Genomic DNA, 19,004 nt, shown 5'->3' with positions numbered 1-19,004 from the left:
AATCCCCCCAAATAAAATTCCAAATTCCCCACCCAAAAAATCCCAAATCCAACCCAAAAATCGCAAATCCTGCCCCAAAAATCTCAAATTTCCCTCCCAAAAATTCCCAAATCTCCCTCCCCCAAAAAAATCCCAAATTCCCCTGAAAAAATCCCAAATTCCCCTGAAAAAATCCCAAATCCCCCCAAATAAAATCCCAAATTTCCCCACCAAAAAAATCCCAGACTCCCCTGACAAAAAAAATCCCAAATTCCACCCAAAAAAAACCCTTCTGGGGATTTGGGGTCTGGGGAGTTTTGGGGGCATTTTGGGAGGTTTTTGGAGTCTGGTGGAGTTTTGGGGGGGTTTGGGGATTTTGGGGGATTTTAGGGTCTGGGGGATTTTGGTGTCTGAAGAGTTTTTTGGGAGGATTTTGGGGGATTTTGAGAGGATTTGGGGGAATTTTGGGGTCTGGGAATCTCTGCAGACTCAAGGGGGGTCTCTGGGGGGGTTTCCCCATTTAAAACCCCGCCCCTTAAGCCCCGCCCATCCCTTATTTGGACATGTGGGCGGTCCTTATTTAAGCCCCGCCCCTCAGTGTCTATGGGGGGGCTATAGGGACTTAAGGGGGGGTTTCCCCATTTAAACCCCGCCCTTTAGGCCCCGCCCATCCCTTATTTGGACATGTGGGCGGTCCTTGTTTAAGCCCCGCCCACGCCACACCCATTTAAGCCCCGCCCCCTCGCCCCCTACCCCCGGCGGCCGCCCCGGAGCCGCGACCGGAGCGATGGCGGCGAACCGGGTGGGGCGGCACCGGCAGGGCCGGGGGGGGCTGGAACCGGGCCGGGGGTCCCCGGGGGGGCTCGAACCGGGCCGGGGGTCCCCGGGCCGCAGTCCCGGCGTGCAGCGGCGCTCGGCGCGGGTCACGGTCAAGTACAACCGGCAGGAGCTGCAGAGGAGGCTGGACACGGAGCAGTGGATCGACGGGAGGCTCGGGGAGCTGTACCGGGGACGGGTACCGGAACCGGGATTGGACCGGGAATTGGGGATGGGGCAGGGGAACCGGCACCGGCACCGGGATGGGGCAAAGGAACCGGGACTGGGAACCGGGATCGGGAACCGGGACTGGGAACCGGGACCGGGATGGACACGGAGCAGTGGATCGGCGGGAGGCTCGGGGAGCTGTACCGGGGACGGGTACCGGAACCGGGATTGGACCGGGAATTGGGGATGGGGCAGGGGAACCGGCACCGGGACCGGGGATGGGGCAGGGGAACCGGGAACTGGGAACCGGGATCGGGAACCGGGAACTGGGAACCGGCACCGGGATGGACACGGAGCAGTGGATCGGCGGGAGGCTCGGGGAGCTGTACCGGGGACGGGTACCGGAACCGGGATTGGACCGGGAATTGGGGATGGGGCAGGGGAACCGGCACCGGGACCGGGGATGGGGCAGGGGAACCGGGAACTGGGAACCGGGATCGGGAACCGGGACTGGGAACCGGGACCGGGATGGACACGGAGCAGTGGATCGGCGGGAGGCTCGGGGAGCTGTACCGGGGACGGGGACCGGAACCGGGATTGGACCGGGAATTGGGACCGAGAATTGGGGATGGGGCAGGGGAACCGGGACCGGCACCGGGAATGGACCGGGAATTGGGGGTGGGGATGGAGGCTCGGGAAGTTCTGCCGGGGATGGATCAGAAACGGGAGCAGGGTGGGAAATGGGCCGGGACCGGGACCGGGAATTGGGATGGAGGCACCGGGAAGGTACCGGGGAACAGAACCGGGACCCGGAATTGGGATGGAGGCACCGGGAAGGTACCGGGGAACAGAACCGGGACCGGGAATTGGGATGGAGGCGCCGGGGAACAGAACCGGGACCGGGAATTGGGATGGAGGCGCCGGGAAGGTACCGGGGATCCGAACCGGGACCCGGAATTGGGATGGGGATGGGTCCGGGGATCAGGGACGGGACTGGAAATGGACCGGGAACCGAACTGGGACCGGGAGTGAGATTCGGAAAGGGAAATGGACCGGGACCGGGACCGGGACCGGGGAAGGGAACGAGGAGTGGGATTGGAAGAGACCGGGAACAGGACTGGGAAATGGACCGGGACCGGGACCAGGACCCGGAACGGGACCAGGGAGCAGGGAGAGGGAGCAGGGACCAAAATCGGGACCGGGACCGGGACTGGGGACCGGGAACGGAACCGGGACCGGGATGGGGACTGGGACTGGGAATGGGACAGGGAACAGAACCGGGAATGGGACCAGGAACAGAACCGGGAATGGGACCAGGAATAGAACCGGGACCGGGAATGGGATCAGAACCGCGAACGGGACCAGGACCAGGATGGGGACCGAGAATAGGACCAGGAACGGGACCGGGAACAGAACCGGAACCGGGAACAGAACCGGGACCGGAACCGAGACGGGGACCGGGAACAGAACCGGGAATGGGACCAGAACTGGGAACGGGACCGGGATGGGGAGCTGGACTGGGACCGGGAACGGGACTGACGGGGACCGGGACTGGGAGCAGGACCAGGATGGGGACCGGGAACTGGACCGGGACCAGGATGGGGACCCAGACTGGGACTGGGACCGAGATGAGGACCGGGAATGGGACCGGGAACAGAACCGGGACCGGGATGGGGACCGGGAAACGGATCAGGAATGGGATGAAGATGGGAACCGGGACTGGGACCAGGACCCGGATGGGGACCGGGAATGGGACCGGGAACAGAACCGGGACCGGGAAAGGGACCAGGACTGGGACTGGGACCAGGAACGGGACTGGGATGGGGCTGGGACCGGGAACGGAACCGGGAATGGGACCGGGAACAGAACCGGGACCGGGAATGATACCAGGACTGGGACTGGGACCAGGAACGGGACTGGGATGGGGCTGGGACCGAGATGAGGACCGGGACCGGGAAAGGGACCAGGACCGGGATGGGAACCTGGACTGGGAATGGGACCGGGAACAGAACCGGGACCGGGAAAGGGACCAGGACCGGGATGGGAACCTGGACTGGGAATGGGACCGGGAACAGAACCGGGACCGGGAATGGAACTGGGACTGGGAGAAGGAGCTGAGATCGGGAATGGGACTGGGATGGGGACCGGGACCGGGACCGGGAATGGGAATGGTACCGGGAATGGGAATGGTACCGGGAATGGAACTGGGACCAGGATGGGAACTGGGATGAGGACCGGGAACGGGACCGGGACCGGGAATGGTACCGGGAATGGGACTGGGATGGGGACCGGGACCGGGACCGGGAATGGGAATGGTACCGGGAATGGGAACTGGGATGGGGACCGGGAACGGGACCGGGACCGGGAATGGTACCGGGAATGGGACTGGGATGAGGACCGGGAACGGGACCGGGACCGGGAATGGTACCGGGAATGGGAACTGGGATGGGGACCGGGAATGAGACTGGGAATGGGACCGGGACCGGGAGAAGGAACTGGGACCGGGAACGGGACCGGGAATAGAACCGGGAACAGAACAGGGAATGGGACTGGGAACAGAACCGGGACCGGGAATGGGACCGGGAATAGAACCGGGAACGGAACCGGGAATAGAACCGGGAATGGGACCGGGAATAGAACCGGGAACAGAACAGGGAATGGGGAAAAGGGAACCGGGAATGGGAGAATAGAACCGGGAACAGAACAGGGAATGGGACCGGGAATAGAACCAGGAACGGAACCGGGAATGGGAGAATAGAACCGGGAATGGGACCGGGAATGGGACCGGGAATAGAACCGGGAATGGGACCGGGAATAGAACCGGGAATGGGACCGGGAATGGGACTGGGAATAGAACCGGGAACGGAACCGGGAATGGGACCGGGAATAGGACCAGGAACAGAACCGGGAATGGGACTGGGAACAGAACCGGGACCGGGAACGGAACCGGGAATAGAACCGGGAATGGGACCGGGAATAAGACCAGGAACAGAACCGGGAACGGAAATGGGACGGGGACTGGGAGGATCGGGACCGGGACGGGGAATGGGACGAGGAACGGAACCGGGACCGGGACTGGGACCGGGACGGGGAATGGGACGAGGAACAGAACCGGGACCGGGAACGGGACCGGGAATGGGACCGGGAATGAGACTGGGAACAGAACCGGGAATGGGACCGGGAACAGAACCGGGACTGGGACTAGGAACAGAACCGGGACCGGGAACGGAACCGGGAACAGAACCGGGAATAGAACCGGGAATGGGACCGGGAATGGGACCGGGAATAGAACCGGGACCGGGAATGGGACTGGGAATGGGACTGGGAATGGGACTGGGAACAGGACCGGGAATGGGACTGGGAACAGAACCGGGACCGGGAATGGGACTGGGAACAGAACCGGGACTGGGACCGGAACCGGGACAGTGACAGTGTGACAGTGACAGTGACGGTGACAGTGACAGTGTGACAGTGACAGTGACGGTGACAGTGACAGTGACAGTGACAGTAACGGTGACAGTGACGGTGACACCCGAGGGTCCCACAGAGCAATCTCCCCCTCCCCCCCACCGTGGGAACGGGCAGAGGGTGGGGGAGGGGCCGAGCCGCGACATCCCGGCGGGGGGAGGGGCGGGTTGGGGACACCGGGAGGAATTTGGGGACGCTGGGGGGGGGGGTTGGGGACACTGGCGCCCCTCCCCCACAGGAGGGGGACATTCCCGACGAGGTGAACATCGACGAGCTGCTGGAGCTGGACACGGACCAGGAGCGAGCCCGGAAACTCCAGGTGGGAATTTTGGGGACAAATTTTGGGAGTTTTGGAGCTCCCCCCACCTTTAATTAATTAATTTTTAATTAATTTAATTAATAATTTAATTAATGAGCCCATCCCCCCTATTTAGACCATCCTGAGCTCCTGCCCCGCTGACACGCAGGTAACAAAAAAAAAAAAATTAAATTTTATTTTTATTTATTTTTTTTTTTAATTCTGGGATTTTTTTTTTTTTTTTTTGGAGGAGAATTTTAGGAATTTTTTTTTTTTGGGAATCCCAAATTCCCCTCCCCCCCCGCCCCGCGCTCTTGTTGTTGTCGCAGCTCCGGTTTCAAGTCCGGACTTTAAAAGGCAAAAAAATTCGGGCAGCGAATTTCCGGAAATTTTGGGGAGGGGGAGGGGCGCTGGGGGGGGAGGGGGGCGGGGTTAATGAAGGAATTAATTAATTAATTAGAGATTAATTAATCGCAGGAATTCATCGAGCAGCTCCTGGCGCAGCTCAAGGGGCTCCAAAAACAGCGGCAGCTCCAGAGACCCCCCCCCCAAAATGAGGAACCGCCCTGACCCCCCCCAAAAAAAAAAAAAAAAAAAAAAAAATTTTAGGGTGGGGGGACCCCAAAAAAAATTTTTTGAGAGGGACCGAAAAAAATTTGGCGACTCCTGAAAAAAAATTCGGGATGAATTAAAAAAAAAATTGGGATATTAGAAATAAAAATAATAAAAAAAAAATTGGTTTTTTTTTTTTTTTTTGTCACATTTCCCCTCTCCCCAGTGAAGGAAAAATTTGGGATGGGGGAGGGGAGGGAGGGGAGAGCCCAAAAAAATAAAAATAAAAATAAATTTGGGGGTTTTGGGGGGATTTTTGGGACATTTTGGGATATTTTGGGATTTTTTGGGGATATTTTGGGGATTTTCTGGGATATTTTGGGATTTTATGGGGAAATTTTGGGATATTTTGTGATTTTTGGGGCCATTTTTGGGGAGATTTGGGGACATTTTGAAATATTTTGGGATTTTTTGAGATATTTTGGGATATTTTAGGGAAATTTTGGGATATTTTAGGGAAATTTTGGGACATTCTGGGACTTTTTGGGGATTTTTTGGGATATTTTGGGGATTTTTTGGGGATATTTGGGATATTTTGGAGCATTTTTGGGACATTTTGAGATTTTTCGGGACATTCTGGGGAGATTTTGGGACATTTTGGGACTTCTGAGATCAAATTTGGGATTTTTTTTGGGATATTTTGGGGATTTTTTTGGGATATTTCGGGGATTTTATGGGGAAATTTTGGGATTTTTTTGGGATTTTTTGGGATATTTTGGGACCATCCGGGCAGGAAGCGCCGCCCCTCCCCCACCCCGCCCCTCCCCCACCCCGCCCCTCCCCCTCCCCCATTTCCTGCTGAGGCCCCGCGAAAATTTGGGCGGAAAAAACCCAAAATTGGGCAAAAAAAAAAAAAAAACAACAAACCCCAAAGCGAGAACCCAAAATTCCCCAAAAATCCCCCCAGGACCCCCCAAAAATCCCAAAATTCCCCAAAAAATCCCCCCAGGACCCCCCAAAAATCCCAAATTTCCCCCAAATTTCCACCAGGAGCCCCCAAAATCCCCCAAATTATTCCCAAAATCCCCCCGGGGACCCCCCAAATTTCTGCTGGGATCCCCAAAATCCCAAATCCCCCCAAATATTCCCCAAAAATTCCCCTCAGGACCCCCCAAAATCCCCCAAATTTCCCCCAAAATCCCCCAAATTTCCCCCCAAAATCCCCTCAGGACCCCCCAAAAATCCCAGATTTTTCCCAAAAATCACCCCCCGGACCCCCCAAAATTTATTTTGGACCCCCCAAAATCCCAAATTTCCCCCCAAAATCCCCCAAATTTTCCCCAAAATCACCCCCCAGGACCCCCCAAAAATCCCAAATTTCCCCAAAATCTCCCCCAGGATTCCCCAAAATTGATCTGGGACCCCCAAAAATCCCAAATTTCCCCCAAATTTCCCCCCAAAATCCCCCCAGGAACCCCAAAAATTGATCTGAGAACCCCAAAATCCCAAAAAAAGTTCCACCAGGACCCCCCAAAATCCCCTCAGGACCCCCCAAAAATCCCAAATTTTCCCCAAATTTCCCCCAGACCCCCCCCAAAATTTCCTCAAAATCTCCCCCAGGACCCCCCAAATTTTATTTGGGACCCCCCAAAATCCCAAATTTCCCCCAAAATCACCCCAGGATCCCCCAAAATCCCAAAATTTCCCCAAAATCCCCCCCAGGAGCCCCAAAAATTGATTTGGGACCCCCCAAAATCCCAAATTTCCCCCCAAAATCCCCCAAATTTTCCCCAAATCCCCCCAGAATTTTCCCCAAAATCCCAAATTTTCCCCCAAAATCACTTCCAGAACCCCCAAAAATCCCAATTTTTCCCCAAAATCCCCCCCAGGACCCCCCAAAATTGATCTGGGACCCCCCAAAATCCCAAATTTTCCCCCAAATTTCTCCCAAATCCCCCCCCAGACTCCCCCAAATTTTCCCCAAAATCCCAAATTTCCCCCCAAAATCGCCCCAGGACCCCCCAAAATTGGTCTTGGACCCCCCAAAATCCCAATTTTTCCCCCAAAATCCCCCAAATCCCCCCAAATCTCCCCCAGGAACCCCAAAATTGATCTGAGAACCCCAAAATCCCCCCAAAAATTCCCCCACATTTCCCCCAAATTTTTCCCAAATATTCCCCCCAGGACTCCCCAAAATTGATCTGGGACCCCCCAAAATCCACCAGGACTCCCCAAAATCCCCCAAATTATTTCCAAAATTCCCCCAGGACCCCCCAAAATTGATTTTGGACCCCCCCCAAAATCCCAAATTTTCCCCAAATTTCTCCCAAATCCCCCCCAGACTCCCCCAAATTTTCCCCAAAATCCCAAATTTCCCCCCGAAATCACATCCAGACCCCCCAAAATCCCAAATTTCTCCCAAATCTCCCCCAAATTTTCCCCAAAATCCCAAATTTCCCCCCGAAATCACTTCCAGACCCCCCAAAATCCCAAATTTTCCCCAAATCTCTCCAGAATTTTCCCCGAAATTCCAAATTTTCCCCAAAATCCCCCCAGGACCCCCCAAAATTGATTTCGGACCCCCCAAAATCCCAAATTTCCTCCAAATTTCCCCCAGAACCCCCCAAAATTTCCTCAAAATCTCCCCCAGGAGCCCCAAAAATTGATTTGGGACCCCCTAAAATCCCAAATTTTCCCCCAAAATCACCCCAGGATCCCCCAAAAATCCCAATTTCCCCCCAAAATCTCCCCCAGGACCCCCCAAAAATTGATTTGGGATCCCCCAAAATCCCAAATTTCCCCCCAAAATCCCCCAAATTTTCCCCAAATCCCCCCAGAATTTTCCCCAAAATCCCAAATTTTCCCCCAAAATCACTTCCAGACCCCCCAAAAATCCCAAATTTTCCCCAAATTTCCCCCAGGATTCCCCAAAATCCCCCCAAAAATCCCAAATTTTCCCCAAAATCCCCCCAGGACCCCCCAAAATTGATCTGGGACCCCCCAAAATCCCAAATTTTCCCCCAAATTTCTCCCAAATCCCCCCCAGACTCCCCCAAATTTTCCCCAAAATCCCCAAATTTCCCCCAACATCGCCCCAGGACCCCCCAAAAATTGATTTGGGATCCCCCAAAATCCCAAATTTCCCCCAAAATCATCCCAAGATCCCCCAAAAATCCCAAAATTTCCCCAAAATCCCCCCCCAGGAGCCCCAAAAATTGATTTGGGATCCCCCAAAATCCCAAATTTCCCCCAAAATCCCAAATTTCCCCCAAAATCCCTCAATTTTTCCCCAAAATCCCCCAAATTTTCCCCAAATCCCCCCAGAATTTTCCCCAAAATCCCAAATTTCCCCCCAAAATTACTTCCAGACCCCCCAAAAATCCCAAATTTTCCCCAAAATCCCCCCAGGACCCCCCAAAAATTGATCTGGGACCCCCCAAAATCCCAAATTTCCTCCAAATTTCCACCAGGACCCCCCAAAATCCCCCAAACTTTCCCCAAAATCCCCCCCAGGACCCCCCAAAATTTATTTGGGACCCCCCAAAATCCCAAATTTCCCCCCAAAATCCCCCCCAGGACCCCCCAAAAATTGATTTGGGATCCCCCAAAATCCCAAATTTCCCCCAAAATCCCCCAAATTTTCCCCAAATCCCCCCAGAATTTTCCCCAAAATCCCAAATTTTCCCCCAAAATCACTTCCAGACCCCCCAAAATTCCCCAAGTTTCTCCCAAAAATCCCCCAAAATTGGAGCCAGCCCGGTTCATTTGCATATATTTACATATTTATTACATCATCCCCAGCCCGCCCCTCCCCCTCCCCCAAAAATTCCCTAAAAAACAAAAAAACAAAAAAACAAAAAAACAAAAAAAAAAAAAAGAAAAAAAACCAAAAATTTTGTTTTTCCAATCCCGAGAAAAATTTTTACAAAAATTCCCGATTTTTTTTTCTCTCCCCCTCCCCCACAAGATTCCCAGAAAATAAAGAAAATAAAGAATAAAAATAAAAAAAAATCTCGGTGGTTTTTGGGTGGAAAAATCCCGATTTTGGGTCAAAAAATGTGAAATTCGGGGGAGGAAAATCCCGATTTTGGGTGGGGAAAATCTCAATTTTTGGGTTGAAAAATCTCAATTTTGGGTCCGAAATCTCAAGTTTTGGGTTGAAAATGTCAATTTTTGGGAGGAAAATCCTGATTTTTGGGTGGAAAATTTGAATTTTCAGTGAAAATCCCAATTTTGGGGAGGAAAATCCAAATTTTGTGTCAAAAATTCCAATTTTTGGGGTAGAAAAATCCCAATTTTGGGAGGAAAATCCCAATTTTTGGATCTAAAATCCTGATTTTTGGGAGGAAAATCCTGATTTTGGGCTGAAAATCCAAATTTTTGGGTAGAAAAATCCCAATTTTGGGAGGAAAATTTGAATTTTTCAGTGAAAATCCCAATTTTGGGTGGAAAATTTGAAGTTTGTGTTGAAAATTCCGATTTTTGGGTAAAAAATCCCAATTTTGGGTCCAAAAATCTCAATTTTTGGGTGGAAAATCCGATTTTTGGGTAGAAAAAAATCCCAATTTTGGGTCTAAAATCTCAATTTTTGGGTTGAAAATGTCAATTTTTGGAAGGAAAATCTCAATTTTTTGGTGGAAAATCTCAATTCTTGGGAGGAAAATCCCAATTTTTGGGCAGAAAATTTGAATTTTTCAGTGAAAAATCCCAATTTTGGGTGGAAAATTCGAATTTTGTGTTGAAAAACCCGATTTTTTTGGAAGAAAATCTCAATTTTTGGGTAGAAAAATCCCAATTTTGGGTGGAAAATCCGAATTTTATGTTGAAAATCCCGATTTTTGGGTAAAAAAATCCCAATTTTGGGTCCAAAATCTCAATTTTTGGGTAGAAAAATCCCAATTTTGGGTGGAAAATATCAATATCAATTTTTTGGGAATTTATTGGGAATATTTTCTGGGAGTTTTTGGGGATTTTTTTTTAATTTTCTGGGAATTTTGGGGGATTTTTGGGGGATTTTTTGGGAATTTTTTGGGATTTTTTGAGGATTTTTGGGGGATTTTTTTTTAATTTTTTGGGATTTTTTTTTTTTAACTCTGGAGGGTTTTTTGTGGATTTTTTTGGGAATTTTTTTGAGAATTTTTGGGAATTTTTTTTAGAATTTCTGGGATTTTTTTGGGGAATTTTTTTGGAACTCTGGAGGGATTTTTGGAAATTTTTAGGAAATTTTTTGGAATTTTTTTCCAAATTTTTTGGAATTTTTTGAGAACTCCAGTGGGTTTTTTTGAAATTCTTTGGGATTTTTTTGGGAACTCCACTTGTTTTTTTTTGGGGTTTTTTTGGAATATTTTTGGGAATTTTTGAGAATTTTTTGGGATTTTTTTATTATTATAATTTTCAGAATTCCAGGAGTTTTTCACTTTTTTGGGGTCGATTTTCCCTTCCCTGGCTCGAAACCAAAACTTTTCCTTCCCAACTGGGAATTTTGGGTAAATTTTAATAAATTTGGGATGGATTTTTGGATAAATTTTGGGTGGATTTGAAGCAATTTGGGTGAATTTTGGGTGGATTTGGGGAGCCCTGGGTGGATTTTGGGTGAATTTTGGTGGATTTTGGATAAATTTGGGAAGAACTGGCTGAATTTTGAGACCTGACCAGATTTTGGATAAATTTTGGGTGGATTTGGGAAGCCCTGGGTGGATTTTGGATAAATTTGGGTAAATTTGAGCAAACCTGATCAGAGTTGGGTGAATTTTGGATAAATTTTGGGTGGATTTAATCACACCTGACCAAATTTTGGGTGAATTTTGGGTGGATTTGAGGTGATTTGGGTGAATTTTGGAGAGATTTTGGGTGGATTTAATCACACCTGACCAAATTTTGGGTGAATTTTGGATGGATTTGAGCAAACCTGACCAAATTTTGGGTGGATTTTGGATAAATTTGGGAAGAACTGGCTGAATTTTGAGACCTGACCAGATTTTGGATAAATTTTGGGTGGATTTGGGAAGCCCTGGGTGGATTTTGGATAAATTTGGGTAGATTTGAGCAAACCTGGGTGAATTTTGGGTGAATTTTGAATAAATTTTGGCAGATTTAATCAGACCTGATCAGATTTTGGATAAATTTTGGGTGAATTTTGGATAAATTTTGGCAGATTTAATCAGACCTGATCAGATTTGGGTGGATTTTGGATAAATTTTGGGTGGATTTTGGATAAATTTTGGGTGGATTTAATCACACCTGACCAAATTTTGGACAAATTTTGGGTGGATTTGATCACACCTGACCAAATTTTGGGTGGATTTTGGGTGGATTTGAACAGACCTGGCTGAATTTTGGGTGAATTTTGGATAAATTTTGGGTGGATTTGAGCAGACCTGATAAAATTTTGGGTGGATTTTGGATAAATTTTGGGTGGATTTAATCACACCTGACCCAATTTTGGGTGGATTATGATAGATTTACCCACACCTGACCAGACTTTGAGTGGATTTTGGATAAATCTGAGCAGTTTTACCCACACCTGACCCAATTTCGGATGGATTTTGAGTCAACCTGTGCAGATTTACCCACACCAGACCCAATTTTGAGCTGATTTCGTACAAACCCAAACAGATTCACCCACACCTCCCCAAATTTTGGGTGGAATTGAGCAGACCTGGCTGGATTTTCAGTGGATTTTGGATAAATCTGAGCAGTTTTACCCACACCTGACCAGATTTTGGGTGGATTTTGGATAAATTTTGGGTAGATTTAATCACACCTGACCCAATTTTGGGTGGATTTTGGGTCGATCTGGGTAGATTTGACCAAACCAGACCCAATTTTGAGCAGATTTCGTACAAATCTGAGCAGATTTACCCACACCTGACAAGATTTTGGGTGATTTTTGGATAAATTTTGGGTGGATTTGAGCACACCTGACCAGATTTTGGGTGGATTTTGGATAAGTTTTGAGTGGATTTAACCACACCTGGGAAGATTTTGGGTGATTTTTGGATAAATTTTGGATGGATTTAATCACACCTGACAAGATTTTGAGCAGATTTTGGGTGGATTTTGGTAGATTTGACCACACCTGACCCAATTTTGGGTGGATTTTGGATAAATTTTGGGTGGATTTAAGCACACCTGGGAAGATTTTGGGTGGAATTGAGCAGACCTGGGTGGGTTTTGGGTGGATTTTGGATAAATCTGGGCAGATTTAAGCACACCTGACCAGATTTTGGGTGGATTTTGGATAAATTTTGGGTGGATTTAAGCACACCTGACCAGATTTTGGGTGGAATTGAGCAGACCTGGGTGGATTTTGAGTGGATTTTGAGTCAATCTGTGCAGATTCACCCACACCTAACCAAATTTTGGATGGATTTTGAGTCAATCTGTGCAGATTTACCCACCCCAGACCCAATTTTGAGCTGATTTCGTACAAACCCAAACAGATTCACCCACACCTCCCCAAATTTTGGGTGGAATTGAGCAGACCTGGCTGGATTTTGAGTGGATTTTGGTAGGTTTACCCACCCCTGACCAGATTTTGGGTGGAATTGAGCAGACCTGGGTGGGTTTTGAGTGGATTTTGGATAAATCTGGGTAGATTTACCCACACCTGACCAGACTTTGAGTAGATTTTGGATAAATCTGAGCAGATTTACCCACACCAGACCCAATTTTGGGTGGATTTTGGATAAATTTTGGGTGGATTTAAGCACACCTGACCAGATTTTGGGTGGATTTTGGGTGGATCTGGGCAGATTTACCCACACCTGACCAGATTTTGGGTGATTTTTGGATAAATTTTGGGTGGATTTAACCACACCTGACAAGATTTTGAGCAGATTTTGGGTGGATTTTGGTAGATTTGACCACACCTGACCCAATTTTGGGTGGATTTTGGATAAATTTTGGGTGGATTTAAGCACCCCTGACCAGATTTTGGGTGGATTTTGGGTAAGTTTTGAGTGGATTTACCCACACCTGTAAAGATTTTGGGTGGAATTGAGCAGACCTGGGTGGGTTTTGAGTAGATTTTGGATAAATCTGGGTAGATTTACCCACACCTGACCAGATTTTGGGTGGAATTGAGCAGACCTGGCTGGATTTTGAGTAGATTTTGGATAAATCTGAGCAGTTTTACCCACACCTGACCAGACTTTGGATGAATTTTGAGTCGATCTGTGTAGATTTACCCACACCAGACCCAATTTTGGGTGGATTATGATAGATTTAACTATACCTGACCAGACTTTGAGTGGATTTTGGATAAATCTGAGCAGATTTACCCACACCAGACCCAATTTTGGGTGGATTTCGGATAAATTTTGGGTGGATTTAAGCACACCTGACCAGATTTTGGGTGGAATTGAGCAGACCTGGCTGGATTTTGAGTCAATCTGTGCAGATTTACCCACCCCTGACCAGATTTTGGGTGGAATTGAGCAGACCTGGCTGGATTTTGAGTGGATTTTGAGTCAATCTGTGCAGATTCACCCACACCTGACCAGATTTTGGGTGAATTTTGTGGATTTACCCACACCTGACCAGATTTTGGGTGGAATTGAGCAGACCTGGCTGGATTTTGGATGGATTTTGAGTCAACCTGTGCAGATTCACCCACACCTGACCAAATTTCGGATGGATTTTGAGTCGATCCGTGCAGATCTACCCACCCCAGACCCAATTTTAATCCCATTTCCTACAACCCCAAACAGATTCACCCAAACTCCAACCACACTCCCCACAACCCCACCCATTTCCACCCTCCCAATTCCCAAAAACCCCCCAAATTTCCCCCCTCACTGACAGAAAGGCGAAGCCGTGGGGTCGAATCCCTTGAAGACGTCCTTGAGCGATTTGTCCCCGTCCTCAGGGGGCTCAGGGCTGTTGCTGCTGCTCACCCCAAAAACCCCAGGGGTGTTTTGGGGCACAGCCTGAGCGCTGCCCCCCTCCCCTGTGGCGCTGACCTTGGCCCTGGGCCGGTTGTAGCTGTTGTACCTGTCCGTCACCTCCGGCCTCTCGCTGTTGTCGTCCGGCTGTTCCAGCGCCGAGCGCCGCACGAAGGGCGGCTCCTTTTTGGTGTTTTTCCCTAAATCCTGCCCGGGTTTTTGGGGTGGGTTCTCGTTGTTTTGGGGCTCTTTACAAGTCCTGGGGTCGTAGAGGCTGATGGCGCTCAGGACGCTGCTCTGGTTGGAGCTGCCCCAGCTCAGGCGAGGGTCGTAGGGGGCGATGACGGCGCCGGCGTCCGGCTCGGCCGCCCTGTCCAGGCTTTTCTGCAGCCTGGGGTCCTTCCTCACACGGGGGTCGCTGGGTTTGTCCACTGATGATGATGATGATGGTGATGATGATGATGATGTCACAGTTTTGAGAATCCGTGACAGCAGCTCAAAATCAGGAAGTGATGACTGTGATGATGATGAGGAGGAGGATGAGGATGATGAAGAGTCGGGTGCTGGACGCTGCCGTGGATCTGAGGGCGGCCTGGCAGTGCCAGGAGGAGGAGGAGGAACAGGAGGAGGAAGGTCCTGCTTGGGGAGGGGCAGAGGGATCAGATCCTCGGGGCTCCAGAGCACGGAGCGGGCGAAGGGCGGCCGCAGCAGCAGCACGTCCTTGCGGATGTGGGAGAACTGCTGCAGCTGCAGCCGAGGATCCCGCTGGCAGCTGCCGGGAGCCGCCTCCAGGGGGATGCTCAGGGGCTTCTCCCGAAGGATTCTCTCCCCATCCTCATCCTCAGGGGGGATCTGGGGCGGTTTTTGGGGGGCTGGGTCCGGTTTGAAGCCGTGGCGAGCCAGGCGCGGGTCGGAGGGGCCGGGGTCGGCGAGCTCGGGGTTCCGAGCCAGCCGCGGGTCACGGAGCCGGGGGTCCCGGGGAATTCGGGGGTCGCTGGGAATTCGGGGGTCGCTGGGAATTCTGGGGTCACCCTGGGGGTCCCCGGGTGGGTTTGGGGCCCGGGTGGAGCTTTGCTGGCGGAGGGATTTGAGGATGGAGGTGACGCTGCTGGCGCCGTCGTCTTCGTCGCTGGAGTACCAAGCGCCGGGGTCGCCTGCAGGGAAAGGGTTAAAAGGGAATTAAAATGGAAAAAAAATTTATAAAATATAAAATATAAAATAGGAAATATAAAATATAAAATATAAAATATAAAATATAAAATATAAAATATAAAATATAAGATATAGGATATAAAAATATATTAAAAATACAAAATGAGTACCAAGCGCCGGGGTCGCCTGCAGGGAAAGGGTTAAAAAGGAATAAAATGGAAAAAAAATTATAAAATATAAAATATAAAATATAAAATTATAAAATATAAAATATAAAATAGGAAATAAATATAAAATATAAAATATGAAAATATATTAAAAATACAAAACGAGTACCAAGCGCCGGGGTCGCCTGCAGGGAAAGGGTTAAAAATGAATTAAAATGGGAAAATATAAAATATAAAATAGGAAATATAAAATATAAAATATAAAATATAAAATATAAAGTATAAGATATAAAATATAGAAGTATATTAAAAATACAAAATGAGTACCAAGCGCCGGGGTCGCCTGGAGGGGAAAGGGTTAAAAATGAATTAAAATGGAAAAAAAAAATTAATAAAATAAAATATAAAATAAATATAAAATATAAAATATAAAATATAAAATATAAAATATAAAATATAAAATATAAAATATAAAATGTAAAATATAAGATAGAAAACATAAAGTATAAGATATAAAATATAAGATATAAAAATATATTAATAAAACAAAATGAGTACAAAGCGCCGGGGTCGCCTGGAGGGGAAAGGGTTAAAAGGGAATTAAAATGGGAAAAAAAATTTATAAAATATAAAATATAAAATAGGAATTAGAAAATATAAAATAAGAAATACAAAATATAAAATGCAAAATATAAAAATATATTAAAAATACAAAATGAGTACCAAGCGCCGGGGTCACCTGGAGGGGAAAGGGTTAAAAATGAATAAAAATGGGAAAAAAAATGTATAAAATATAAAATATAAAATAGGAAATATAAAATATAAAATATAAAATAAAAAATATAAAGTATAAGATATAAGATATAAAAGTATATTAATAAAACAAAATGAGTTCCAAGCGCCGGGGTCGCCTGGAGGGGAAAGGGTTAAAAGGGAATTAAAATGGAAAAAAATAAAATAGAAAAATGGGGATTGGGGTTGGCGTCAGGATTTTTGGGATTTTTGGGATCAGGATTTTTGGGACACTTGGGATTTTTAGGATCAGGAATTTTGGGATTTTTAGGATCAGGATTTTTGGGATTTTTGGGCTCTCTCACCCTCCTCGTGCTCCCTGTCCCCCCGCGCCCCCTCTGCCGCTCTCCGGCCGGGATCAGGAATTTCGGGATCGGGATTTTTTAGGATCAGGATTTTTAGAATCAGGAATTTCAGGATTTTTGGGATCGGGACTCTCAGGATTTTTGGGATTTTCAGGATCAGGATTTTTAGGATCAGGATTTTTAGGATTTTTGGGATTTATCCCCTCACCCTCCTCGTGCTCCCTGTCACCCCGCGCCCCCTCGGCCGCTCTCCGGCCGGGATCGGGAATTTCGGGATCAGGATTTTTGGGACACTCAGGATTTTTGGGATCAGGATTTCCAGGACCAGGAATTTTGGAATTTTTGGGATCAGGATTTTTAGGATTTTTGGGATTTTTAGGATTTTTGGGATTTATCCCCTCACCCTCCTCGTGCTCCTGCTCACTCCACATCCCCTCGGCCGCTCTCCGGCCGGGACCGGGAATTTCGGGATCGGGATTTTTTAGGATCAGGATTTTTGGGACCAGGATTTTTGGGATTTTTAGGATCAGGATTTTTAGGATCAGGATTTTTGGGATCAGAATTTTTGGGATTTTTAGGGTGAGGATTTTCTCTCTCACCCTCCTCGTGCTCCCTGTCTCCCCGCGCCCCCTCGGCCGCTCTCCGGCCAGGACCGGGAATTTCGGGATCAGGATTTTTGGGACACTCAGGAATTTTAGGATCAGGATTTTCAGGATCAGAATTTTTGGGATTTTTGGGATCAGGAATTTTGGGATCAGGGCTCTCTCACCCTCCTCGTGCTCCCTCTCACCCCGCGCCCCCTCGGCCGCTCTCCGGCCGGGACCGGGAATTTCGGGATTGGGATTTTTTAGGATCAGGATTTTTGGGACCAGGATTTTTGGGATTTTTAGGATCAGGATTTTTGGGATTTTTGGGATCAGAATTTTTGGGATTTTTGGGATCAGGATTTTTGGGCTCTCTCACCCTCCTCGTGCTCCCTGTCACCCCGCGCCCCCTCGGCCGCTCTCCAGCCGGGACCGGGAATTTCGGGATCAGGATTTTTGGGATTTTTTGGGACACTCAGGATTTTCAGGATCAGGATTTTCAGGACCAGCAATTTTGGGATTTTTAGGATCAGGATTTTTGGGATCTTTCATCCTCCTCATGCTCCCTGTCTCCCCCTCGGCCGCTCTCCGGCCGGGACCGGGAATTCCGGGATCGGGATTTTTGGGACACGCAGGATTTTTAAGATCAGAATTTTTGGGATTTTTGGGATCAGGAATTTTGGGATTTTTAGGATCAGGATTTTTGGGCTCTCTCACCCTCCTCGTGCTCCCTGTCTCCCCGCGCCCCCTCTGCCGCTCTCCGGCCGGGACCGGGAATTCCGGGATCAGGATTTTTGCGATTTTTTGGGATACTCAGGATTTTCAGGACCAGGTTTTTTGGGATTTTTAGGATGAGGACACTCAGGATTTTTGGGACAATCAGGATTTTTGGGATCAGGATTTTTTAGGATCAGGATTTTTGGGATTTCTCACCCTCCTCGTGCTCCCTGTCCCCCCGCGCTCCCTCAGCCGCTCTCCAGCCAGGACAGGGAATTTCGGGATCGGGATTTTTGGGACACGCAGGATTTTCAGGATCAGGAATTTTGGGATTTTTGGGAACAGGAATTTTGGGATTTTTGGGATCAGGATTTTTAGGATTTTTGGGATTTTTAGGATTTTTGGGATTTATCCCCTCACCCTCCTCGTGCTCCCTCTCTCCCCGCGCCCCCTCGGCCGCTCTCCGGCCAGGACGGGGAATTCCGGGATCGGGATTTTTTAGGATCAGGACACTCAGGAATTTTGGGATTTTTGGGATCAGGATTTTTGGGACATTCAGGATTTTTAAGATCAGAAATTTCAGGATTTTTGGGATCAGGATTTTTGGAATTTTCAGGATCTCTCACCTTCCTCGTGCTCCCTCTCTCCCCACACCCCCTCGGCCGCTCTCCGGCCGGGACCGGGAATTTCGGGATCGGGATTTTTGGGACACTCAGGATTTTTGGGATCAGGAATTTCAGGATTTTTGGGATCAGGACTCTCAGGATTTTTGGGATTTTCAGGACCAGGAATTTTGGGATTTTTGGGATCAGGAATTTTGGGATTTTTAGGATTTATCCCCTCACCCTCCTCGTGCTCCCTGTCCCCCCGCGCTCCCTCGGCCGCTCTCCAGCCAGGACGGGGAATTCTGGGATCAGGAATTTTGGGATTTTTTGGGACACTCAGGATTTTTAGGATCAGGATTTTCAGGACCAGCAATTTTGGAATTTTTAGGATCAGGATTTTTGGGATCTTTCATCCTCCTCATGCTCCCTGTCTCCCCCTCTGCCGCTCTCCGGCCAGGACCGGGAATTTCGGGATCAGGATTTTTGGGACACTCAGGATTTTTAAGATCAGGAATT

The 19,004-nt window shown here is 48.6% G+C and overlaps 3 protein-coding genes across 3 annotated transcripts in view; 1 reads left to right on the top strand and 2 right to left on the bottom strand.

The window, feature by feature from the left end:
- The first annotated feature begins 691 nt into the window (after window positions 1-691).
- On the top strand, window positions 692-5,332 carry PPP1R14A (protein phosphatase 1 regulatory inhibitor subunit 14A). The gene is made up of 4 exons (XM_056510389.1): window positions 692-994; window positions 4,670-4,750; window positions 4,866-4,898; window positions 5,207-5,332. Exons 1-4 carry the CDS (start codon window positions 767-769, stop codon window positions 5,297-5,299), a joined length of 435 nt encoding a protein of 144 aa, XP_056366364.1. The 5' UTR covers window positions 692-766; the 3' UTR covers window positions 5,300-5,332.
- A 4,593-nt stretch (window positions 5,333-9,925) lies between these two features.
- On the bottom strand, window positions 9,926-14,034 carry LOC130263343 (uncharacterized). The gene is made up of 13 exons (XM_056510849.1): window positions 13,999-14,034; window positions 13,819-13,880; window positions 13,518-13,570; window positions 12,891-13,205; window positions 12,496-12,548; window positions 12,345-12,412; window positions 12,045-12,070; window positions 11,909-11,991; window positions 11,753-11,804; window positions 11,624-11,711; window positions 11,190-11,298; window positions 10,934-11,011; window positions 9,926-9,931 (listed from the first exon to the last, which is right to left on the bottom strand). The coding sequence occupies exons 1-13, from the start codon at window positions 14,032-14,034 to the stop codon at window positions 9,926-9,928; spliced, it is 1,029 nt and encodes a 342-aa protein (XP_056366824.1).
- Window positions 14,035-14,070: 36 nt separating this feature from the next.
- Window positions 14,071-19,004, bottom strand: part of ZC3H4 (zinc finger CCCH-type containing 4) — a 46,391-nt gene continuing 41,457 nt past the window's right edge. The window contains 1 exon segment of the mRNA XM_056510848.1: window positions 14,071-15,320. Coding sequence (XP_056366823.1) covers window positions 14,077-15,320 — 1,244 coding nt within the window. The 3' untranslated portion in view covers window positions 14,071-14,076.

This window comes from Oenanthe melanoleuca, chromosome 25 (genome assembly GCF_029582105.1).
Source record: "Oenanthe melanoleuca isolate GR-GAL-2019-014 chromosome 25, OMel1.0, whole genome shotgun sequence".
Lineage (NCBI taxonomy): Eukaryota > Metazoa > Chordata > Aves > Passeriformes > Muscicapidae > Oenanthe > Oenanthe melanoleuca.
This window is presented reverse-complemented; position numbering and strand designations above follow the sequence as displayed.